The following is a 13,905-nucleotide window of genomic DNA, read 5'->3' as shown; positions in this document are numbered from 1 at the left end:
GCCAAATGTCACTATGTGGAATAATTCTGTTCACTCTCTTTAAGATAAAATGCACATAGCCTGCAAACTCCAGTCAGAAATGTTATCATCTCAGTACCTTTCTAGTTTAAATAAAAACTTTTGAAAGTGGAAAACAAAAATTACAAAAAAAAGTAAACTCAAAACCTGGATACCACTTCCCAGACTTCCTGCTAGTCAACACCCAAATGAGAGTACAGGGTGCAGAAATGAAGAAATTACTGCCGAGAAAGCTTCACAGCTTTGCTTTGATATTTTAGTGAAATAATTCTGGAAGAGAGCTAGAGGGAAAACTTGAATTATTCATTTCTAAAGAAACCACAGAGCCAAAACTTTGAGATCTGATAAGCTCTACCTGCTTAATGTCTACCAATGGAAAAAAACCCAAACTACTAAGCTGAAAAATAAAGTTTACATTATTTAAAGGCAAAAAAAGGGGCTATGAGTATATTCTACAATTAATTCAGCAATGCTGTTGGTTCTGGAATACCCAACTGTGAACAGCAACTGGAAAACCACCACACACCTGGTTTTTCTGAGCTCTCATGACATCAACTTCATACTCAACGTATTGTAAATCCTGTGCAGGGTCCTTGGTGTCTTGTAAATCGCAGAAACTCTGAAAGAAGAAATTATAAAAGCCCAAATGATAAAATGTATCTTCTGTTATTTTAACAAGAAAATGCCACTCTGTAAATCTAATGGAAGTCTTTTGCTTTTAATACGAATGTATTAGAATCCTGCATTTATGGAAGGATTTTGTGCTACAGTACACAGATTACATAAAATATACTGTATATTATCTTAGGTTGGTAAAACGATGAGAAAGTAATACTGCCTTTAGATCTTAAATGAAAGAAAATATCCTTATTTGGTAGCTGTTTATTATTCTCTCCTCAAAATGAAAATACCCTTTCTGGCCCATGACATTTGGGTTAAGGTTGCTCTTGCTGGAGCATTTAATACTCAAGGCTAGAATTCAGTTCTAGTTACCAGAAGCATTACTTCAACATCTGAGAAATTGATTATTATCTTTTTGCCAAACACCTGAAATTTCATTTACTAACCTCAATATCATAAAAGGCAATGGTGTAACTTTGGGAAAAAACAGAGGATTACATCAGTACTCTCATTATTACTAAATGTAGGAAGGTGACTGAAGATGCAGAACCTAATAATCAAAGCACCACTACATACAAATACGTATCTTTTTAAAAATATATGAATTAAAGAGGTTGGAGCAAACAGAACTGCTAAATGAGACTGAAATTCCAGTGACTGGACTTGAAAGACAAAAATTAGTAGTGATATTACTGCTACTATTCTATGAGAAAAGCAGCTGTGCAGCAGACAGGTAAACACGTACCTTGGGAGGAAATGTTTTCTCAAATACTTTTTTCCATAGTTCCAACGGTGTGTTTGCACGCATCTTTCCAATATCACTATCAGAGGCAGGTGGCGGTCCTAAGGATAACAGCACAGCACAAAGTAATACAAGTAGGTTGTCATAACAACATAAATTATCAAAGCATTTTGGATAACGATCCATCTAATCTAATATTTTATCTTCTACAGCGACAAGCTGCAACAAGTTTGAAAAAACATTCATCTTCTATCATGAAATGGGCTGAGTGGTATTAAATATAATATTTTCTTTCAGATCTAAGCTTGTTGGTACTTTACCATTTGAAGTAGTCCCAATACTTTGATAAAGCACCTAACAAAACTGCACAAGTAATTCTTAATAATGCAAATAGTGAATCATAATTTTTAACTTCCTACGTAATTTCCTTCAATAATCTGTTAAAACTGATGCTGATGTGCTATAATTTAATTTTATCTGCTTAAATTTTTTTTCTCTTTTTCAAAAACATTTAAGCAACAAAAGTGATGAACAGGAAATATCCTAACCTATTTGGCTCAGTGAATCCAGGCCTGCTGGTATAAATAGAGGTTTGCTGTGATCCACTGATACTGACCTGCTAAACAGAAAAAAGAAAATATATGAAGTGAGCATTTGGCAATCAAAGAAAAATGATATTATTCTAGCCAAGACTACACTCTTTCTGCGCTTTGCATACAAATACACATAAACAAAAATCTACTCAATTCCAGTTGGTGACCATGTTTCTAACACATCAGTTTTGGGATCAAAACCAAGGAGCTATCACTGTCCTATGCAGAGACAGGCAGCTGAAACATGGGAGTAAAAGACCACGAACAAGAAGCTTTCAGAGATCATATTTTTTTAAGAAAAAAAAGTTTTGGTGATTAAAATATTTTTTTATTAAGTACTTCTAGACTCTGAGCAAGACATTTAATAGTTGGACAATAATTATGTTACCTTTTATCACAGCCAAATGCCAAGTGATTAATAAGAACACGGGCTTTCAGAAGGAGAGCCTCAGATTTACTGGTAAACTAAATGAATCAAAAAACAAAATATACATTATGATCTTCCATCATAGAAACATTACATTATGTCACCTGCATAGAAAATTTCAGATGGAGCCTAGCTAATTCCTGACCTCAGTAAATTTGGTATATGTACAATGAATTTACTAGAATAAAAATCTCACCCTCCCATTCCAATATATGAATGCATTTGTCACTGAATATATAGATTAAGAAAGATTAAATGACAAATAGCATAAATAAATATTAAAGAATACATTTTAGAATACTGATTCACAGGTTTTGAAGTATACATATCAAGAAACACAGATTTTTTTTGCCCAAGACTAATGAGTTATTAAGATTTCAAACTACATTAAAAATTATCCAGAATGCCATAAACATTTAGAAATGTAATGAATAACTAAAACTGTTCACACATCATAAAAGCAGCTTGATAGTGGCAGAACAGGTACAGATTTATCAGAAAGCAGCTTGCAGAATATGTTCTCAAACAACATGCTCATTCCTGTCTAAGGGCTTTTGTATCCTAACAGAGTCATGTCTTTGAGAAAGCAGTCAGATCCCTACTGTAGGAAATGAAGTTTCTCCCACTTGTTTCAATGGGAATAAGGATTTAGCAGCCAGAGAGTTTTAGGCTCCTAGTTCTTAATTTTTAATTACAATAATGCTTAAATACTTTTTAAAATAAAAAGTTTTAGATCCAAGACAGTTGTATTCTCAGTTAACATAAGATGAATTCTCGTGTCAAAGTACAAAAGCTGTACAATTTTAAATGGATGCAAAAGGACATGCTGTGATTATAGCAATTTAAAGCATAGATAAGTTGTTTGGTAATCAAAATAAGCCACTATTAAATATTATTTATTACATAAATGATGGTTGATACAATTAGAACCATCTTCTAATGTAAAGAGAGACCAAGAGGCAGCTTTTTTGGATTGTGAACCTGAGCATGCATGTTTCTGCCTTTACTCATGAGATGACCTGCCAAACTCAAAATCAATTTATATACTCACATAAATACTTCATTGTCCTCATGGTTGGCAGTTCCTACTCTTTACTGTAAAAAATCCCCCTGCATGGTCACTTTTTCCCATCCTCCTTTCTTGTACCAAAAAAAATTTGCCAGGCATGCAGTAAACTCAATATGGAAACTGCGTTGGCTAACAGATAACTATTTTTATTTAGTTTTTGCTGATACTGAGAATTATGTAGTTTGTTCATAAGGTATATCCATCCATCTGTTTACCTGTAACTGACTGGACAGGTTAGCTCATGAAGCAAGCTACTTTAAAGCCTATTAAATCCCATTTTCTCTAGGAGTTTTACATTTCTATTTTTTTAAATATTGTTTTGTAACCCAAGTATTGCTCATCTTCTCTAACCTGAGTTAGAAAGTGAATATACACACCACTAATGATGCTCCATAATAATGTGATGCAAATCGAAGTGTCTTGCTTATTATTTTCCTCATTTCAGAGTCAAAGTCCTGAAAAGTTGATATCAGAACATATATGTAAGAAACAAAAACCAAAATATTACAGCTAGAACTTTTCATTTTTTGTATAAATTGCAATGCACTTAGGCTACAATACATGAGGCTTTCAGCTGTCAGCATAATTATATCTTAGGACAGAATCAGTAACAGCCTACTCTGAGAAGAAATGTCACAATTTCCCTTTGTTTCTTTTTTACAGAGGGAGCCTAATTCAGGCAATATGTTAGTTCAGAAAAAGTTTCTTAATTGGGAATGTGTATTCAATTTCCAATTAATTTGTTTCATTTTGGTTTCAATTTCTAGAAGTAGAAATACTGCCTACTAGAAGAATAAGGATTTTTTCTTTTTGTGAAATTATTTAACTTTCAGTAAACCTTTTGGTATATGCTCTCTAAATTCTCATACCTGCAAGGTTTGAAAGGTGCATAAAAATACCTTTTCATCAATGTTTCTTTAATATAAGATGATACTGATGGCCTTCCCTGGATAAAGGGGGCGAAAACCTGACCCCAATGAAGCCTGCAGGAGTCTGTCCATAGACCACGATGGAATCAGGCCGCTATTCTCTGCTATTTACATGAGAGTCACTGATTTTTGAAGAGGTCATAGCTCAGCATAAAGCCTCAGTGTGAAAGAAGGCACAGTACTTTATTAATAAAGAATTAAGTAACTGAAAGAATCACCCAAGTATCAAGGCACTATGTAGTCATCCAGAGAAGCACAGGCTGCCAGCACAGCAGCTAAAAATCAAACATACTGCTCTAATTTCTCATGATCAGGTGCTGCTTGAAAATTGAGTATGCATTTATTTGGATTTTTAATCCAAATGTCCTGGAAGAGAATCCAGAATTACTATGACATTTCTTTCCTCTCCCCGCTAACAGATGCAATTACTCACTTGTCTCTAAAAACTTAAATACTTAAAACAAAAGTTCTAGACTAAAATGATGGTTTACTGTTTGGGCTGCCACAACTGCCAAAAAATTTGACCAGCTGACTTGAGAGACGTTCCTCTTTCACTGCCATAAACTTACAGCTGCTGCCAGAAGGGGCAGATGGAGCTGGATTTCTCTCATTATAAAAGAAAGTCATCAACATGATGTTTTCTTGCTTCCCTCTTTGGTCTGCAGCAACTTATATCTCAACGTTTTCCAAGTACATCTCAAAAATCATCACTTTGGGAGTGTTTTGTGAAGGAGTGACAGTATGCCTTCCACAATGCTGTTGGATGGAAAGATTTTTTTTATTTTGTGGTGAAAGGCTGACCGGCTGTACTTTTGTTCAAATGATTACTATTATATTACCAAGATTTTAGTATATAGAATCTTTACCAGGAATCTTTTAATTATATATTTTAAAATTAAGTATTACTTACATGAAAAATATCATATTTGCTTCCAATTATCACCAAGGGTATTGGAAAAGGGTCAACTAATTCATAATCCTATTAAACAGACATATGACAGTTAAGCAGTGTAAACAAACTGCAGAAGATTGTGAATGTTAAAACAGCTGAAAGGGGTTAAAATTAATTCACAGAAGACAAAGCTCTATTTTTTCAAAACCTTCAGTTAGATGAATAAACTTTAATGCAATATCCATACCATATTCTACAATTTTTCTTGTTGCCTTCACAAATGGTTAGGAGATAATCCCTCTGAGCAGTCAGAACACTTACTGGCATAAAAGGGCTTTTACACTATAGACTTCAGTTCCAACAAGAGATGGGAAGGGATGAAAAACCTCATATATTCACAGAACAACTGCCAGATGGCATTAGCAGAACTGGCTTTTTGATGCATTCCCCTTCTTTGCATCATATCCAGAGTAATACACACAAAAGCTCAAGAAAATTAAGCTGAATGATCTGCTAGTGTCACACATTTGTCCTCCCCACATCACATTTTCTAAGCTCATAAAAAATAATTAATGTGATTTTCAAATGTTTGATATCAGCAGAAAGAGGAAATGGCACCTAACCATGAAAATGCAAATCAATACTAATGGATGAAACAGCTCTGGGGATGTAGATTTAACTACTAAATAGCTCTCTTCTGATAAAAGTTTTAATAAGTAGATTACAGTAATTCTCAAGTTATCTGGAATGTTTTCCTGTTGTCCATACGAAAAGAGACAGTCCCTCATGTGTTCATGCAATTATTGAGTCAAGCTGCTGTGCTTGCAGCAGAATGAAAAAGAGATGTGTTGAAGCAGAGGCTGACCTAACTGCTCCCTTCTAAAATCAGTTATTTTACATACAGGTTAAATGACAGTCAGTACATTAGCAAGAAGCTGCACATACTGAAAATCCCCTACTTTGAGAGGAAAAAATAATGGCTTCTCTCATACATTCTCAAGGCAAAAGCTTTAAGCAAAATTATCGTACTTAAAACTGGGTGTATAAAACATAGAACTGAAAAAAAAATTAGTTTTAGTTTCCTAACTAAGAAAAAATTAATTCAGGATAACATCAGAAACATTAAAACTGGCATACTTAACCCTACTCATCTTTTGACTATGGAATTAATTTTTGTCTATGGACTACTTTAGGTGCATCCAGCCTTTTTAAACAAAGTCTACAATTGATATACTTATGCCTTATCGTCATAGCCAATAATTCTTTATCCAGGCCAATGGAATACATCTAATCCCTAAAAAAACTCTAAGAAGCTTATCAATTCCTGTTTATCATAAAAATATGTTTAGCTACAAAAAGGCAAATAAAAATCTGCATAAATGGTCATTTACTTTGACTATAAAAGATGGTTATTTCCTCCCACAAAACTGACATTTTTTCTTGAATGATGATGAAAGTAAAAAGAGAACCAAAGAGTAACATAACATTTTGTTTGCATCCTTTCTGGTTTTGATAATGAAGGCTGAATAGAAATTCTAGTTTAGAAGGTATGATTGTGTTCCCTACAGGACAAGTACAAGTCTTCTCAACAATAAATCCCATTTTCTTTTGACTTATCGAGAAAAGCTTGCAGTTTTCTCATATGTAAGCCCCTACATGTATACTTGACACTGTAGTCATGATTTATTGCCAAGTGTGCTTGTAGGCATTTTCTTTTTGTGAATTACCTTCTCTAAAAGTGAAAACCAAAATGATAATCCAGCAGATCTCAAACCCTATACTGTAAATCTACTGAGTGTTGCATATGTTGCTTTCTCATAAATTTTAAGTTACTTTTAAATTTTTGAGCAACATGAGCATTTGATGTATTGCAGCATTTTATAGAAGTTACAGTAACTAGATTTATGTGCCAAGTCTTTGAATTGTTGAATACTTATTTATGCATTATATACACACAACATTTGCAGAGGTTTAATGCACAATGACTTTTCATGTCTGTTGCGCATAATCTAGTTTAGCTTTTCCAGAGATTTAGTTAGCAATTATGTTTAAAGGACTGATGTTAACATTTCTGAAACTTTATAATTTAATTAGTTGTCAGATTATCAAAAGGCATTGAGTTTGTGATAGACATTTAAATAAATGCAAAGTATATAGTCATGTTGATGGCTGTTATAACTATATTCTTTGCTTAAATTTGTACCTTCAGCTAGTCTCTTGCCAGATGACTTTTGTACATTCTAGTTTTCATCTTCATTTTAAAAAGATGAGGGGGGGGAAAAAGCAAACTGCTACTCTAAAACTGTTTCTTTTGATTGGTGTAACATGCCATAACAATCACATTAGATATCTAACAAAAAGATATAAGAAACCTTCTTTCCTTGTTTCTGCTCTTATTGAATTTTTATTAAATTGCTATAATTTTCCAGTGAACAGGTTCATCTACATCAAATGGATTTTCAGTCATGCATAAAAATCTAAAAGAGTTGTTTATGATTTTCAAGAGCATTATCTTTAACTGTATAAAGGCCTGTGACATCTGGAGAAAATATTAGAACTAACTTACTGGATGATCCCTCTGCAGACTATTCCACATCCTCTGTTTAATTTCAGTAGCTACTTCAGGATTTGTCTTCTCTAGTTTGGTTAAAATTTTGTTCACGTGGTTCCTGGTGGCCTGCAGAAGTTTCTCCATAGTAGTCCAGAGTTCATCAGGCTTGGACAGATCCAATACAAGCACTACAGCAAATGACCTATTAAAAAGGCATTATTTGGTCAAATCTTTAGTACAGGAGACAACCGACATTTTAATATACAACCACACCTGTAGTACAGACGCTGAAAGCAACGAATGTCAAAATACAAATGCTAAGGTAGAATTAAATGTGACAGCAAAGGAAGATGGCTTTTAAGGATACTCTGAGTTCTGAAGAAACCTTTCCCTTGTCTCTTGCTCAGAACTATCACTTTGGCAACTTTCCATCAGAGGTGCTGGGGGAATTGTATATATCAAACTTTGTTTCTGGAGACGTAGTTTCAAAGCAGTAAAATATGCCAATATCCTGAACCCATTTAGCTCCTTCTTCCTGTAGGACTGGGCACTTCTGCTATTATGGATCCCTGCCATCCCATAACACTACAATCCCAGATGAAGCAATGTTAGCAAATGGTTAGAATCTTTCCTAACCATTACTGTATTAGAAAGTTCTATACTTTCATTGTTCTTTTGTAATATGAAATGGAAAAAACTGGTTAAGGGCAACATTCTGTGCCATGGACTGTGCCGATTAGCTGGAACCTCAGATGGGTGTATGAGAAAGCCTTCTGAAAGATAAATGGAAGAAGGCAGAGTACACAAGATGTACTTAGCAATTACCAGGCTTTTAAAGATGGATTATGATGAGAAATGTTTACATATAAACTCCTCTCCTTCCAAAACCCTGCCTCCCAAAACTCTAACTGCATTAAAGTGTGACTGTAAAAAAAAACACTGTAAATGCAGCCATTTGAAAGGATGCGATCATTCTTTCACATTCCATCCTGACTTGAAAAAGAGGATTCCAGACCAAAGTGGTATTAGAAAGACTACAAAGCAAAGTGAATGCCCAATTTCACTTTAAAATGCTATAGGGAAAAAAATCTGGTGAAAATTCTCTTGGTGAAACCTATATATCCTTCATGGGACTTATAAATAAGCAAATTTCTTGACTACAGACAGATAAGAAAACTACTGAAGAGCACTTATACCTAAGTTGAAATGATAGAATTTTTGACTAGCATGTTAAAATATTGCCTTATGAACAGAAGTGGTCTTACAGAACAATGTTGGCATCCTATCAAAGAATCTTAAGATCATCCACATCACAAGATTCCTTATCCGTAAAAAGGGAAGAAAAGACTGATGGAGGTAGAGCTCAGATAAGTTCATTTAGGCAACAGCTGAAAAATGACAGCCGATTTTTTTTCCCCAAGCTCTTCTAGAAACAAAAAGCTTCACACGCCAGAAGTGTTTTTTTAATTCCGTCTCAGTCTCTCACTAAATAATGGCATTATCTCAACAGCCAAACAGTAGCAAATGTACATGATAAAAATTTTATCCCTTCTTTTATTTTTTTCACAGAAGTTAAAGCTCACTACCAACGAAATAAATAATCATATCATCATAATACATAATGTATCTTTTGATCCTTTTCTCCCTCTCCACTTTCAAGTTCATCTTCCCTAACCAGAGAAAATATAAACTGCACCCCCATCACCTTCTCATTTCTTCATGCAGTTCTTCACTCATTTCTTCTTCCTATGCTGTTCCATCACTTTGATGGATTTTTCTCACTACATTCTGTTAATTCTCTTTAAATTCCTGTTTCCTTTTGTCTTCAAATCATTTCAATAGTTTCAGTCCCTCTCACAGAAACCTCTCTGTGTGATCATCACCTTATCAGATGGTCACTTCACTTCCCAAAAATCTAGACAATTTTTTGTCAAATTTTTTGCCTTTTCTTTTTTTGCCTAAAACACTGCCCCTCACAGAGACAGCATCTATGTTTGTATAAAGACGTAGGAAGCAGGATTTTCTTTTTCATATGCCCCAAGTTGCTTTTCTGCTCTTTCACTGAGCAGAAATTATTTTCACTTTTTCTGTATTTCTTCTTCTATCTACTTAAGGCCAACATATTTCCTTCATGCTATCACCCTCTCTTGTTGTTGGAGATGGCTAAGAACTTGGCTTATTAGGAGAGAACCATGAAAAGGAAGACTGAAGCAAAGTATCAGTGGTATTACAATGTTTTTTATAAAAAATCACAAATGTTCTATCTTACATTTTGAAAAAGTTTTCCACAATAAAAGGTCTAGAGATTTACTTATGCTTGAAGGAAAGCTGAAAATAACTTTGGAATTGCAACGTTAATCACTTACCTTATGTTATTGCTAGTGATTGGTATTCGTATCAGTTCCAGTAATGAGGTTCCACCACCTAGTTCCCAAAAATGAGCTATATCTTTAGGCTGTAAAAGAGTTTCTTTATGTCAGAGACGTGTGCTCCTATGCAAGACCAAGAGAACATCTTCATCTAATACACTGGCTTTTCATGCAAGTGACTCAGAACAAGAACATATATTATTTAGCTAGTATTTCCTGAAAAACAAAACCAAATAGAAAACCCCCGAAGTTCAAGAAAACCCCCGAAGTTCAAGAAATCCCATACAACACTCAGGAAAGACGCCCGGCACACCTCTGACTGTCTTGATAAATGACAGTCGGTAAAGTAAAAAGTCAAGGAGCAGCACAATTAATGATAAACATAAAAACAACCAGGCAGCACAAGACTAATGCTTTTTGAGAAGTTTGCAACTGGAAAAGTAATGAATCTCTACCTTTGCATTTAGTTTCTGGGCAAAGTTTTAAGTGATTTTTATCTTTCAGAGTCAGATCTTCCACTCCCTGCTTCAGTAATAGAAACAGCAATTACCTGCAACAACAGTTACTGCTGCTGGGCAGTGTTGTGCTGTGATGGGAATGGGTTCAATATTTCTGTTAATATAAGCTGTAGTGCAAAATTTAGTGATATGGACACATAACCCAAAAATTTAATTATGATTTAATATCCTCTGAGATGACTGCATCTCTCATAAAACTGGTTGTAAAGTATCTTCATCGGTTTGTGCTCATTTTACATTTTAAAGACAAAGTCAAGGACGTGCATACTATGTTACAGTGGGAGAATAAAAGCACTCAAACACGACAAACAAGGTAGTTTTTATAGATTAATCTGATTGCTTTATGTTATACTTTGGTCTCTGATCTACTGTGTTTTAGTGAGAGGGAAAAACAGATTACAGATTAAAATACAAAATTAAGCTAGCTAATTTAAATAAAATTATATTAAAAACCCCTTTTTGTTTCAGAAACAATAAGCTAAAATCTGTAAGATTCTTATACATAAAAATAAAATACATAGATTATTTTTGTGTGCATACATATATATATATAAAAAGATATGGTAAACCATACTTTTTGGATACTCACTGTATTGTGTCTCCTTGCCCTTCTTCCAAAAGTATATTCCAAGGCTAATGTTGGCTTTGGAGTCTCTTCTCTATGCAAGGAAAAATAACTTCATTTTGTCAAGATCCTCTAAATAAAGTTAATTCTACAGTTACTAAATTATATTTATCAGCCAGTTCAGAATTTGGCTTAGAAACAGCAGTATGGAGAGGACACTTTAAGACAACAGGTCTCGGTTGCTGAAGACAGAAGTAGCAGCACCAGCCTGAACAGATGGCCATTTAAGCTCTCTAATACTGGAGAAGGAGGACTGAAGGGGTCAGATGACAGGTAGTAATGATGGGAAATAAGTGTAGCCATAAGTGATCACCTGGTCACAGAGTACATCATCTGTGTATGTATATTATGAATTATCACACAATGTAACTATTTGTTTAAAATTCTAATCCACAGCTGAAAACTACTTTTAAAAATTTAACACATACCTCTCAAGGCACCTCAGTATAATAGTGGTCTTTCCCTGGAAATTAAAAACAAAGAACAACCCTACTGTACTGTCACTGAAGCATAAAAAAATGTATTACTAAATGAAACTCACTCATTTAACATTCCAATAATAAAGTACCAGAAAAGTGTAAACTCATGTAATCGTTTGTAGCCTTATAGTGGAAACTTAACTGCCAACTTTCTGTCAGAGTCAAGTTACACTACCATTATTATAATTATAAACGAATAGAGATGACAAATACAGTAATAGGAATAGTGTGCTGAAAATTAGACACTAGTGATCGACCTGACCAACTCTGTTAAACAGTTTTTAATTATTAATAATACATCTATGTAATGTTTGGTTTCCACTGGAATTAATTATTACTGCTGAGATGGAAATAAAAAGAATGCTTAAAATACAAATAAACATACAGAAAGATACATCTTTACACTGTTGAAATTCAGACACTGAGTACCATGCCACACTGAAGGGCTCTTCTACAGTTTACTCCGGTGTCCTTACCCATCTCAAAAATCAGAGAATTTCAGGTGAATCTGAAAAGTCATTGTATTTTCTCTGAAAAAGGTGTTTTAAAAATTGCTGATTAAGAGGTTGCACATATATGAATCCTTTTAAAATAAAAACTCTATTCTTGGTGACTCACTTGGTCAAAAAGGCAAATATTTCATAATTTACTTTACAAATAAATGCTACCAGAAGAAAAATATGAAATTACTAATGACCAAACTTATGGGACAATGAGTTAAAACAAACTTAGGCATGTGGAATGACGACTTTGCATCACAGATATGGCACATTCAAATAGGTCTGACATAATACACGCACAATTGACAGCAGGATGTCAAGGCTTCTATGTACAACAAAACCGGTATCTATACACTTAAACTGTTTTTTTAAACAGTTAAACCTCTACAAGGGGAAATTTGACATGCCACACAATTAAAGAGAGTAGCATTATTTCCGGCAGTTACTTTTAGAAAGATTAATGAAGTTAAACTTCAAAGAATTAGCACATCACTGATAACAACAGTTGAAGTTTTGACTCTCCAAATCATAAACTTGAACTTCTGAATTGTAATAATGTCTGACCGGTCCACGCTCTGTGGAATGCCCACTCTCTGCAAATCAAACGTGACATATTGTGTCTTTAGAAGAATTAAGTGGACCTTAATAGCAGAAAATAATCAGATATTTTCCCTGACACAAACTATGCTCAAAAAGCACAAACTGTACAGTACTTAGCATTACCCCATTTTTGTTTCCCATAAATAATATTGATTTTTCCCAAACTTCCACACGCTTGCCATCATCGTCAGGGTTTTCTCTCTTCTCCACTTCAGCTATAGCAAGATCCCACAAAGTTCCACTAGTTGGAAAAACCCAAATAAGAGTGTCATTAGAGAAAACCAATGAACTCTAGACTGTAACTCCTGAAAATACCTATATGGATAAATGAAAGGCATTGCGGTTTTATTATTATTATTTCATATCACATGCCCTCTGCTTGTCAAAGTACTCCTACTAACACAGCCAGGTTAAGTAAAATCCCTCAGGTAACCCCAACAGCTGCTTGTGGCACACGCTGAGCACGTACCAGCTGTGTGGCGGGAGGCTTGTTTTGAGTACGTTTAAGCCACATTTAGAAGTTTTTTCCAGCGACTCAGGCCTTTCCCAGCCAGCACCCTGCCAGTCAGGCTGGCTGCCTCAGTCTCCCGCGAATGCTACTGCTCCGGTAAGGCGGGCTTCCCCTCCTCAGGCCCCCCCTTCTCTGTGGGGTCCCTCACGGGAGCAACCGACCCCTCACACCACGGGCCAGGCGTACCCCCATCCCGCTCACTTTCGGGAGCAGAGACCGAAACGCCCCTTTTACGCCTGCCTGCCTGCCTGCCTCCCCCCTCCAGGCTGTCCTCCCGGCCGCGGGCTCCTTCCCCGCACTGCAGCGAGAGCGAGCCCCCTCTCACCAAGCTGGGGCAGGACTCCCCGTTACCTGGCCTTGGACATGGCTCCTCAGGGCCCGGTCCCGGCTCCCCGTCGCCACGGGAACGGCGCAGGGCTCGCCGGGAAGTGTAGTTCGGCGGGGAGAGGGGGCGGGCGGGG

At 35.5% G+C, this 13,905-nt stretch overlaps 1 protein-coding gene across 4 annotated transcripts in view; it reads right to left on the bottom strand.

Annotated features, from left to right (window-relative positions):
- DYNC2LI1 (dynein cytoplasmic 2 light intermediate chain 1) overlaps positions 1-13,905 on the bottom strand; it is a 22,916-nt gene extending 9,011 nt beyond the window's left edge. For 2 of the 4 annotated variants that reach the window (XM_075089045.1, XM_075089043.1), the window contains exons 1-12: positions 13,796-13,905; positions 13,057-13,174; positions 11,783-11,817; positions 11,319-11,388; positions 10,209-10,297; positions 7,858-8,044; positions 5,310-5,378; positions 3,848-3,925; positions 2,363-2,439; positions 1,930-2,000; positions 1,385-1,482; positions 545-637 (exon numbers count right to left, since the gene is read on the bottom strand). In XM_075089045.1, the coding sequence (XP_074945146.1) occupies positions 545-637; positions 1,385-1,482; positions 1,930-2,000; positions 2,363-2,439; positions 3,848-3,925; positions 5,310-5,378; positions 7,858-8,044; positions 10,209-10,297; positions 11,319-11,388; positions 11,783-11,817; positions 13,057-13,174; positions 13,796-13,809 (999 nt within the window). In that variant the 5' untranslated portion in view covers positions 13,810-13,905. The remainder of the gene's footprint in view (positions 1-544; positions 638-1,384; positions 1,483-1,929; positions 2,001-2,362; positions 2,440-3,847; positions 3,926-5,309; positions 5,379-7,857; positions 8,045-10,208; positions 10,298-11,318; positions 11,389-11,782; positions 11,818-13,056; positions 13,175-13,795) is intronic. The other 2 variants (XM_075089046.1, XM_075089044.1) reach the window with 1 other exon arrangement.

The sequence above is a fragment of the Phalacrocorax aristotelis genome, chromosome 3 (genome assembly GCF_949628215.1).
Source record: "Phalacrocorax aristotelis chromosome 3, bGulAri2.1, whole genome shotgun sequence".
Classification (NCBI taxonomy): domain Eukaryota; kingdom Metazoa; phylum Chordata; class Aves; order Suliformes; family Phalacrocoracidae; genus Phalacrocorax; species Phalacrocorax aristotelis.
The sequence above is the reverse complement of the archived record's forward strand: the minus strand, read 5'-3'. Positions and strand labels throughout refer to the sequence as shown.